We start from the raw sequence: 12,381 nt of genomic DNA, 5'->3' as shown, positions 1-12,381 counted from the left end.
AAAAATTTTGTATTCCAAATTGTTAACGATAAAATTATCGAGGCTAAGAATTTTTTTTTTAAATCAAGTTAGTTTCAAATTAAAACAATATACTCAAATTTGTTCACAAAATACCGTATTTTTCGAAAGTACTCAAATTTTCATTATTTCCAATAGGGTATCATACGAAGCGAAGTTTGGCATGCTTTTCACTTTCTTAGAGTTTTTTTAATTTTAGTTTTTCTCCAATTCCCGTATTTTTTTTGAAATACTCAAAATTTCGAAATATGCAATATGGGTATCAAACGAAGCGAAATTTTGTGTGCTTTTTCACTTTATTAGAGTTTTTTTTGAAAATACAGTCGACTCTCTGGCTGTCGATCTTCTCGATATCAATATTGCTCCATGTACCGATGGATTCTTCAGTCCCTTCAAACTGCATACTGCGATTGTCTTTATTCCTCGATATTTTCTCTTGCTTGAAGGATCTCTTCCTCGACGGTCCCTTGGATTCTATTTGCTTTAATCATCTATTCCGGTTGTCAATAATTTCACTTTCTCATGGCGACATTTTTCTTTAAAAAACGAAGCTTTGAAGGATGTTTGACATTTCTTTGTTTTTGTTTGCTGGACGTTGCCATGATTCTCTCCCATAGCTGGTTAGCAAGAAAAAACAAATTTCAATCGAGTCTTCATTTTGCATCGTTCTGTAAACTGATGCTTCTCTTCCTCGACGGTCCCTTGGATATTGACAACCAGAGAGTCGACTGTACTAAAATTTTCACAAATTACCGTATTTTTCCGAAGTACTAAAATTTTCATAATTTGCAATATGGGTATCAAGAAGCGAAATTTTGCATGCTTTTTACGTTATTGGAGTTTTTTTGAAAATACTAAAATTTTCACAAATTACCGTATTTTTCTAAAATACTCAAAATGGGTATCAAACGAAGCTAAATTTGTTATGCTTTTTTCACTTTATTTGAGTTTTTGGAAAAAAGATTTTTTTTTGCAAATTACAAATTACATCTTGAAAAGGCATTTTTATTTAAAACCAACACCAAAATAATTGCAAATAACTAAAAGATTCGATACATATTTTGCTGCGTTGTTAGAATTTTTATGTATGATTATCTCGCTACATCCAAAACCCGAGTTCAGAAGGGCTTCAATCCTTAATAATCAGTTGTTAAACCAATTTATAATTGCGAAATAAATTATCAAAGAGCAAACCTTTTTGACAGGAAATTTTAAGGTTTGATTAATATTGCTTTTCTAATGTTTTGAAAGATGTATTTTTTGGGTCAACTTTGGTTGAGCTTGGGAAGTACTTACCTTCACTTTTTTTGGGAAGTACTGGGTTAATGATTAATTAGAGCATATAACATAGAATCTATTTTTCAAAATCAATTTAAAATCCAAAACCTTTCAATGGAACTTTTGAAGCTTGATTCGATTTACAAAATGTAACTTTCTGTAAGAAAATTTAAAATCAAACAAAGCGTCCAATTGTGACGAGATGCCAAAGGAATTTTCAGCCAGAGTCCGACGAATTCAGTAAGAACATTCGGATAGGAGGAATAATCGAATGATGCTCAAAAACTTTAAAATAAGTTTTTCTAGATTGTATGACCGTTCCAGGTGGGACCGTTATGCTGTTTTGAGCAGTGGTAAAATTTAAAAAAAAATATTTATTTTGTGTTTCACAAAAAAAAACTTTATGTTACTTGAATAGCCACCAAACTTTAAGAGATTTAAAAAAGAAATGTGTTACCGTAAACCGGGGTGACTTTGATAGGATTTCAATTTGTTTTTGCAATATTTTCCAACTGGTAAGGTTTTTCTCAAGTTTATTATTTTTATAACATGTACTGGGGTAGGCCACACAAAGTCCATGCACTATTTTGGAAAAAAAGTTTTTTCAATAGTGTTAAGAAAAATAGTTACGTTAAAAATTCTTAGTTTAAATTCCGGGGTGACTTTGATAGTCATAGTTTTTCTTGTTAAAATCACATTTAAGATGTTAAAACTTTATTTGTACGTTAATGTACCATCACTAAAGTAGCTGATATAGTTTTTAAGAAAAAAATATATGTTTATATTTAGTTAACTAAGTTTATAAACTTTTTAACAAAATACATATAAATTTTAGGTAAAATTGTTAAAAAGACGGAATTTGGCGTGAAATTTGTTAAAACTGGTTTTGTTTATAAAATTATTGATTTATATTGTATTTTATACTGAATTCGAAGCACGAATCACAAGTTTTCACATTTTACATGAAATTTGTTCAACTGAAATTGCCTATAAATTTGGAGATTTTTTTTAATTGTGTTTCAAAAACACATATTATTTATTATTTACAAACTTATTTACCGTTCTCCTAGTGGAAAATTGTCCAAAGAATCCGAAAATGAATTCCGTTTTCCGATTCAAAATCATGTTCATTGAGAAAATCATGACACTTTGAGAAGTTTAAAATAATGACTTTCATCAACATTTTCTTAACTATAGTTAACTAACTTTTTAAACTTTTCAAAATTTTATAAAAAGTTCTTTTTGAGGTACTTTGAACACTTCTCTACCACGGTCAGTATGATTCTAAACAATTCCGTACGTATTTTGATTGTACTCTTCATTTTGCGGAAAAATAGCAAACCTATCAAAGTCACCCCGGCTATCAAAGTCACCCCGTTTTACGGTACCTTTACTGCAGTTGAAAACGCTTTTCAATAAATTTTAATCGAACTTCAAAGTGTTTCTTAACTGGCACAAGAGAGCAGATGGAAACGCCTTGCCTAAGTCAAATTTCTGTGGAAAAGAACTCCTCTCGTTCATTGATGTGCTCTCAGTTGGGGGCGCAAAGTCTTACACAAAGTGAAAGCTAAAGAAGCCATAAGCTTTAATTGTATGAAGATTGAGGTGACATAATTGTATCCGCATAAATGCGACCAACTGTTGTAGTAGGGTGGCACCAGCAGCAGACGCCCAGTTGGTGGCAGTGGAGACTTCTGCTGGTGGGTGGCTTTTTGCACCCTCCCAAAAACTAGGCAATTGTGTATTCTGTGTGAGGAGGTTGTGTGTGGTACATAATTCTCTCGTGTATATCGAGGGTAACGATCCGCACATAAACGCCAACTTTCTTCGCTCTGTGTGTGTGTGTGTGTGTTTGGGACATGCAATTCAATTAGACTTTCTCCGCAGTGTCGTGGCGAGGGGAGCATGTCTGATGACACGCTGTGAATATTGAAAGTAACTGGAATGAATGGGTTTGAGGGGGGTTAGAAATGAGTAAGGAAATCAATGGAAATATGTGTGATTAATTTTCGAAACAACAGTAATATTTGTTAATTGGGGCAGTTCTTGAAAATCCAAAACCACCTTATTGTAATTGTTTAAAGGCTTTATAAAAAACCTGAAAGCTTGAATATTTCACCTTTCTAAATCGTGCTTACCAGAACAACAGCATCGTGCAATAATAATGAACTGTTAATCTCAGCCAATCTCGTTCAAAACATGTTGTTTTTCATTTCATCGTGCCTTGACCGAACCGGAAAAATGTTCAAAGTTGAGCTTTTTCATTTTTTCAAAGCTAAGTTAAGAGAAACAAACCACCCCATAAACACATACAGAGAGGAAAGACGACTTCACTCCACAATGAAGTCGTTTTATATTTATACGAAAACGGGGTTAATCATACACACAGACACAAACTACCGGCATATGGTTTTTTTCCGGCAGGGATGTAGGGATGGAAAGTTGAGAAAAAGAAAAATTCGTAGATTGAAATGTTTTCAAACTGGCTGTGTTTTGGTGAACCAATCACAAGTTTATTAAATTTCATGTGATACATTTATTTATTTTATTTAGTTAGTTTTAGTTTAGTTCTTCAAAGTAGTGATCAAAAATCTATAAAAACTGACAACTGGCGCATTTTTGGATTTTTGGAAACATTGTAACAAAATGCAAAAAGCAAAAAGCAAAAAGCAAAAAGCAAAAAGCAAAAAGCAGTGGATTTAATTTGATTTTTATAGAATTTTATAGATTTTTATTGTAAAAGAAATACAAGGAGCGGAAGAACATGTTTTAGTGAGTCTGTATTGTATTTCGGTTATAGTTTTGTTGACATGGTCGAAGGAAAGAAAAAGAGCTTAATTAATTGTAATGTAATATTTTACGGCGAAACAAAAAAAAAATGTTGGAGGAATTGCTTAAAGCTTTTACAGAAAAAAGCCAAAATGACAATTTTCAATCAGATAGCACCCAACAAGAAAAAAGTGAAAATAATATATCCAATACATATATCGATACTTTCAATGTCAAAAAATAGCAGTCGTATAAATTTCTCATTTATTTAATAACAATGGTTTCAAAATATTGAATTCAAGTCTACATAATCCTGAATAGTGTAATAAAATTATATAAATAGTAATACTTGATGTCTACTAAAGGATTCCACATTTTCATTTCAGAGATTTGAAGAACCTTTTAGCTGAGAACAATTAAAAAACCTTAACCAGAGAACGCTAGTTAGTTCCTAGCTAGTTGCGTGAAGCCTATTTTTTCATATAAAAATGCAATTTGCCACAATTTTGTGGCTTCCCATGACTGCAACCCCTTTTTGCCACCCTACTCTTGCGGTTCAACCAGAACGGCAACTTACCTTGTGCACAGCAGGTGGATGAATAGTGTAAAAAGCCACTTGATTTCTAAGATGAATATGACGACGGAGGCAACACTGAAAAGAAAAAAAATAAAGCCAGAGAGAAAAGAAAGTGAGTTGTTGAGATGGTTGAGAAGAAAAGAAAAAAAAAATCAATGTTTAGCAGGAAAAGTTTTCATCCTACAAGCCGTTCCATATTTCTAAAAATATATGAGAAAGAAGCATTGTGAGGTATCGCACGCCAAGTTCTTTTTCAAAAACTTTTTTTTGTTTATAGCCGAGCAGTTTGTTTGATCTAATTTCCGGGCAAAGTTGTTCGCTCTATGCTCGGAAAAGAAACTATTTGCAGGTTCGAATAACGAACAATGCCGAGAGTTAAAAAAAAATAACAAAGTTTTCCCCCGGAAAATCCTCCAACCAGGTAGAGATAAACTGCCGTTGGTTCCCGAGGGTCATAATTTACCCATCGAAAAGGGAGGAAATTAAAACTGTCAGCACTTCGAAGAGCTCTCCGTTGTTTCGGGGTCCAAAACTTAGTGCCAGGCGTTCCAAGGGAGGTCGAGGTTGGGGGTACAATCCAGTAAATGGTGCGTTAAAGATGGGTAATGACCCGTTCATAATACTTCACCGTCCGGGGTAGGATTTGAAGCCGGTTCTGGCTCTTCGGAAAAAAAGGCAGAACCGGTTTTGCCTGGTTTATTATGTGTACACATATTTTGGGAAGCTTTTCTTGCTTATATGGTAGGGAAATTAGGAGAACGAAAATTGTTTTTGTTAGTGGTCGTGAGAAGTAATAATGTTACTTGTTACTTTTATAAGAGATTACTTCATATCTCTATCGGAAATAATAGTTGACGCATTTCTCACATTGGTATGACTTTTTATTCAGAAAAAATGAAAGTTTTCAGATTTTCAGAGCATTTTTCAGATTCTTATCTTCTAAAGTGTAATGAGGATGAGATTTTTAAAAATCAAAACTACTACATTTAACATTCTATCGATTGACGATTGACGAGGGAGTGACCAATCCACTGAAGCTATGAATAAGCTTCTAGAACAGGGGTGATCAAAGTATGGCCCGCGGGCCATACGTGTCATTTAGTGTTTTCAGAGAAATTTTTAAAAAATAAAAAAAAGTTTAAAAAAACTTCAATTGATTTTTTTTAGTGTTATAAATTCTAATAGTTTTATTTATATATTTTATGAATTTGGCCCACAAAGTCATTTGAGCTTCAAATTTAGCCCGGCTCCCAAAAACTTTGAGCACCCCTGTTCTAGAATTTGCTACATCCAGCTTTGAAAAACTCGAAAAATCCTTTTTAATGGCTTTGAAATTTAGTTTTCTTATTCGACTACAGCACGGTATGGCGCATGAAAAATATTATAAATCGAGATGACCCATGGGAAATATATACGTAGAAAGTTGCGTTTAAACTTCCTGATTGAGAATATGTTCGATTTAAAATATTCTATCGGTAAAAATTGCGTTTTTCAGCAAAAAATAGTTTTCCATACTAATGGAGACGCACACGAAAATTAAATAATTTGATTTAAAAAATACTTTTTTTAAGCTAGGACTAATTTAAAGTCAGAGAAATGCAGAACATTTTAAATTAATAAAGCAATTAATAATAAACAGATTATTTAAATTTACTTGAGCCACCATGCGCCTCCTTCTAAGGTACTTTATATGGGAAAACAAGGTTTTTCTAAAAAACGCAAATTTCACCGACAGAATATTTTAAATCGAACATATTCTTAAACAGGAAAGTCAAACCCAACTTTTGATGTATACATCTCCCATCATCCCCTCCCCAATTCGGTTTTATATTCAAATATAAATTTAATTTTTTTTTCGTAGGTATCTCAATACTAATCAAAATCTCATTTTTTCAATTCCGTCGTGAAACTACTTACTTTTCCTGTCATTTTTAAACGACGAAATAGCCTACTTTTCTGAACCAAAAATAACAGAATCGAATAGCAAAACTTTTCAAAATAAATGGGTGCTGAAAACATGAACTTTTCAGCACCTGTTTCGAAAAGTAACACTTTTCATTTTTTTTTGGATTTAAACGATTTATTGACAAAATACATGAAAATTTAACCTAAAATTTCACTCAATGGGTGTTTTTCGGAATTGCAAAAAATGTTGTTATGAAAATCGTTGCAAAACTTGATTTTTTCAGCAATCGTCGTATTTATCCAACTCCGTGAACCTCGTTGGATAAATGTACGACTCGTGCTGAAAAAATCCTCTTTTTGCAAATTGTTGCATAAACTGTTATTTCAGAACTAAGGACTGTATCGAAAAGAAGTGCACACACGAAAATGCGTCGCAAAATTAACAGAAACATTTTTTTTTTTATTTTTGTTGATCAAGATTTGCTTGCAAATTACACACATCGGAATGAGATGTACGATGATTATTAATGATTTGCCAGCTATTTTGCGAAACTACTTCTTTAAATCTTCCACAGTTGGAGCATTTTAAGCATTATTTATTTCGTAATCATGTTAAATCATTTTAACCCGATCGTTAAATTTCAATTTTGACGTCATTATTTGAATCATTCACAAAAACTTTTATATATTTCGATTTGGTTAAAATTTATATTAAAAAAAAAAACACTCAAAATTGTTTATTTGGTTTGAAATATTTTTCTCGAAGAACCTTTCGAATAAAAAATATCAGAAATGGACACTCCTAGGTACTATTTAAAAAAATGAAACTGTGTTTTATTTAAAGTCTAACTTTAAGTGGCTTTTTTAAAACAAAAACAAAAACAGAGCACTCTATAATTTTATTTTTTTGTTAATTCGATTTAAAAAAAACTGTATTTCTTCATAAAATTATACTTTGGTGGCAAAATTTGTGTCCATTCTCTGTGGCCCAAATGACTCATTTTTTGGCCACCCAAAACATATCAAACAATTTCGAGAATCTAAAAATACGGATTTGGTAATTAAATTTGTGTTAATAGAAAATATGAATCTTTTTGTAAGTGTGGCAATTTATTTTCTGAAACGGCAAAAGGCGAAGGCATCAAATTAATCGGAAATAACCATCCCAAGATACAGAATATTTACAAACCACTTTTGTATGGATAGTTACCAAAATTGTATGGAAACTTGTATGCGCGAACCAACGCAATCATGCAAAATGGCTTCTTTGATCAGAGAAAAAAGTTTTATTCAAATAAAAAATACAAAAATTAAAACGTCTAGAAATCGGCTGATTTCACGGAGAATTGTTCATATCCAAAAATGGTAATTATTAATTAACCCTCGACTGCCCAAATTTTTTTCAAACATTTTTATTTTCCCGTGTTCGGGAGGTCACTTTGAGCAACTTTTGTTCTACGAAAAACTATACTTCTCTTGTTTTATGTTTTCTTGTTTCATTGTTAGTATTTTAATTTGTATTTATCTTGTTTAGTTTATGTTTGTTTTTGGTAGTATTTGGCTTATTCTACCACCTCCTATAATTACATTTTGCCTATCTTATTTTTTCATGTTTTTACAGTCACTTTTTCAATTTTTTGTTTGTTTTTCACATTTCCTGCTATAAAATAGCACCATCATCATTTAAATTGTAAAAAAACATGCGTAGAGGCAAAGTCTGGGACACTAGAAAAATTACGGCACACTTCTTTTAACTTAAAATATACGAAATGTTAGCATAAAACTCAGCTAAAGTTGACCCCTAAAAAATGTCATTTTTTTTAACATTGGCAAAGTCACAAGTAAAACTTCCAACACCTGAATTTTCAAAAATTTTAAGAATTCTTCTTTCCAATGCTTTTTAAAGATCAAAAATTGGTTGAAAAAAAGATTTTTGGCGATTTTTTTTAAATCGACCCCCATTTAAAGGCGGGGTTGAGATGTAGAGGGTTAACAGTATTCCGAGATAATATGTTTAAAAAATAATTTTATCAAATTTTGATATGTCTTCAGCAAAATAAATTGAATTTAGGTATATCTGTGGAGAACCATGAGCACTGGAATCCGATGAATTATTTTCATTTGAGTCTTGGCATAAATTATATAAAAAGTCTATAAAACCATAACCCAGTCACTAGTATACTTACATGATGTAGACACCTGCACTGTAACCGTGGACCATAATGTCGACACCGACTCCGCTGACCACTGCGCCGGCACCGAAGGCATGTGGGGATGAAAGAAAAACCAGGAGGAAAAAATATAAAAGTATGTTAAAAGTGTGGTTTACAGGGGGTTTACTGAAAGTCGACTATTTTTTTCTATCTCTCTCTCGGTAACCGACCGTTTAACTGACCGCTGGCAAAGTTAAGTGAAAAGTTTTGGTTGGAAGATGAACTCAAACGGGACGACCAAAGTAGAACATTCTTTATGCTAGGTTTTTTTTCTTCCAGGGGTGAGATCCTTAAAGATCTACCAAATGGATTTTTTACCCATGTTTAAAATGTTTCGCCACTAAAGAGAGAGGACCACCGCACCCGGTTCTGTTCTAGCAGTGGCAAAAGAAAGCTTCTACATTATTCATCGGTTGGAATGGCAATTTCCGTGTACGCACGCAAAGCAACCACAAAAAAAAGCTAGCACTAGAACAGCACCGGAAGCAGCAGCTGTGGCCGGGTTGGCACCTTTTGGTTTGCCGGGGAGCATAGTGCAGTGAACAGCATTCTGCATTTGAATATTAGACATTCTTTTCTTCCACTTCTGGGGCAAGATTTTACCCAAGTGCAGCGTTGTGCAGTTTGTCGAACAGATCGAGTTCAAGAGGATGCTGGTCTTATTATATCTAATGTATTGAACGTCACGTAACATTTAATATAAAATAAATAAATTACAATTTATTCTAACTTTAATTTATCCTATAAATTTGCTCATAAACATCACGAGTTATCGCGATTTTACGAAAAAAAAGTTTTGAAAAAGTTGGTTGTCGTTGATCATGGCCGTTCATGGTCACCCGCGACAGACACGGACGACGAAACAAAGAGAAACGCAAAAGACACGGACGACGAAACAAAGAGAAACGCAAAAATTGACTTATTCATAACTTATTTTTCGTAAAATCGCGATAACTCATGATGTTTACTAGCAAACCCCTTATGTTTATATATCAAAATTTTTGTAATTGTCTGCTCTACAACTTTGTAGAACATAATTACACTCTAAAAAAACCCTGCAAAGCTAGAAAAAACACGAAATTTTAAAATGAAAATTTTTGTTCTAAATAAAAAAATGATCCGTCTGGTTCAATATAGATTCGAAAAGTACATTAAATTTCCCGTAAAATGAAAGGATCCAATTTTTTTTACAGTCGAGTAACGGAAATATGAGAATTTTTAAGATCGAGTTTTTCACCAATGTGTAACAGGTCGCATCGAGGTGCTCCGATTTGGATGAAACTTTCAGCGTTTGTTTGTCTATACATGAGATGAACTCATGCCAAATATGAGTCCTCTACGACAAAGGGAAGTGGGTTAAAACGAGCATTGAAATTTGAGGTCCAAATAACATGAAAAATCTTAAAATTGCTCGCATTGTCGTCTTTTGAAGCCCTTCAAAATGAGCCATAGACAACCAGGATTGGTTCGACTTTTTCTCATAGCTTTTGCAAATTACTGTTAAAAATTGATTATTTTAAACCCTTAATAACTTTTTGCAACAGCCTTGGGTACCTCAAACTAACGTGAAATTTTCCGAGGATTTTGAATATGACAAAATTGAGACCAAAAAGTGCTGCTATGGAGGCTTACAGGGCAAAAACTAACGATGTAAAATGTTTGTTATAGAAAAATAAAAAAAACTATGAGAAAAACTGCGATTGGCCAAAAAGTTAATTCCGTAGGCTTATAGTTCATGAAATTCCCTAACTTTTGACCTATAGGAGTATGGGTGTTGGAGGCTGTTGCAACAAGTTATTAAAGGTTTTAAAAAAATCCATTTTTAACAGTAATTTGAAAAAGCTATGAGAAAAAGTCAAACCAATCTTGGATGTCTATGGCACATTTTGAAGGGCTTCAAAAGACCTTTCGAATGCAGCTAAGAGAGTTGGAATGATGAAGTTTTACGAAAATGCGAGCAATTTTTAAGATTTTTCATGTTATTTGGACCTCAAATTTCAATGCTCGTTTTACCCCATTTCCCTTTGTCGTAGAGGTCTCATATTTGGCATGAGTTCATCTCATGTATAGACAAACAAACGCTGAAAGTTTCGTCCAAATCGGAGCGGTCCTCGATACGACCTCTAGAACAAACCGAGCAAAATCTGCCTCTGCCTCTTAAAACTTTTTTAGGGTTTTTTTTGATGAAAAATAAGTTTTTTTCGGAATTCTGAGTACGCCATTAAATCAGGCGTGTAATTTTACATAAAAGTCCTTTGGACACCACATTTCTATCTCATCACCGTTTCAGGCTGCAAATTATTGAAAAACACCTCTTTTTTCGCGGGTTAAAAATGAAAGGGGTCGTACCGCCCCTCCGTCCCGAGATATCAAAAATGGACCTCGGATTCGTGATCAGGGACAAAAGTCACCCCTTAGGATAAAGTTCACGCAAATCTAAGAGGGGTCGGGGCAACTGCTGTGTGATCAAAAAATACAGGTCAGACTCGATTATCCGACGTTCGATTTTCCGAAGTTCGATTACCCGAAGGTTTGTATGGGACTTTGGAAAATCGAATCACGAAAACAAAATTATTTTCATACTTTTTAAACCAAATTAAAGTTCGTTTTAACAAGTCTCTTCTACGAAACATTTCCGATGACATGTACAAGGTAGCGGCTGATTGGAAATTCTGTCAACCGATAATCCAAAATTTGAACAAATGCTTCAAGATACAATACAGGTCCTTGCCAATTCCAAGTAAACTAAAATTTTCCACTCACCATCAACAGAGTAAAGCCAAGCACTCCATTCCAGCACGCTCTATTGATGATTTATGGGCACAATTTTCCATCATGCTGGCTGGCATATCTGATCATTTCGTTGGAAAATAACTGTCTCCAGCATCATAAGCTAGCAAAGTATGGCAAAAAAAAACTCAAGCAACAACAAAAAAACCCAATGTGTCCCCTCAATGCATTCACAATTTTGCTCGGTGATGCAGAATAGGCTCCATCCACCACCAATTCATTGCTCTCAAATGAACGAAAGTGACTGCCAGCATCCGATCCGATGTGGACCTCAACCTCAGGGCACGATGGCGTGGCGATGCGAAATGATGAATGGCCAGCAGCGGGCAGAATGCTATCATCACTGCCATCAGAGTTTTCAGTGCCTGGGTGAGAGATTTTTTGTTTGTTGCTTCAAGGGGTGCGCACGATGATGAAGGGTCAACGCAATGTTAAGCTTTTGGAAGGGGTTAACCCTCTACTGTCCAATTTTTTTTTTCAAAATTTTTATTTTTCCCGTGTTCAGGAGGTCATTTAGAGCAACTTTTGTTCTACGAAAAACTTTACTTCTCTTGTTTTATGTTTTTCTTGTTTCATTTTTAGTATTTTAATTTGCATTTCTCTTGTTTAGTTCATGTTTGTTTTTGGTAGTTGTTGGCCTACTCTACCACCTCTTATCATTACATTCTGCCTATCTAATTTTTTCATGTTTTTACAGTAACTTTTTCAATTTTTTGCATGTTTTTCACATGTTTTGCTATAAAATGGAACCATTATCATTTAAATTGTAAATAAATGCGTAGAGGCATAGTCTGGGGCACTAGAAAAATTACTGCATACTTCTTTTTACTT

At 33.7% G+C, this 12,381-nt stretch overlaps 1 protein-coding gene across 4 annotated transcripts in view; it reads right to left on the bottom strand.

Moving 5' to 3' along the window:
- LOC120413207 (uncharacterized) overlaps nucleotides 1-12,381 on the bottom strand; it is a 61,360-nt gene that overhangs the window by 5,975 nt on the left and 43,004 nt on the right. For 2 of the 4 annotated variants that reach the window (XM_052710151.1, XM_039573924.2), the window contains exons 3-4: nucleotides 8,734-8,794; nucleotides 4,643-4,717 (exon numbers count right to left, since the gene is read on the bottom strand). In XM_052710151.1, the coding sequence (XP_052566111.1) occupies nucleotides 4,643-4,717; nucleotides 8,734-8,794 (136 nt within the window). The remainder of the gene's footprint in view (nucleotides 1-4,642; nucleotides 4,718-8,733; nucleotides 8,795-12,381) is intronic. The other 2 variants (XM_039573926.2, XM_039573925.2) reach the window with 1 other exon arrangement.

Source organism: Culex pipiens, chromosome 3 (assembly GCF_016801865.2).
Source record: "Culex pipiens pallens isolate TS chromosome 3, TS_CPP_V2, whole genome shotgun sequence".
In the NCBI taxonomy this organism is placed as follows: domain Eukaryota; kingdom Metazoa; phylum Arthropoda; class Insecta; order Diptera; family Culicidae; genus Culex; species Culex pipiens.
The sequence above is the reverse complement of the archived record's forward strand: the minus strand, read 5'-3'. Positions and strand labels throughout refer to the sequence as shown.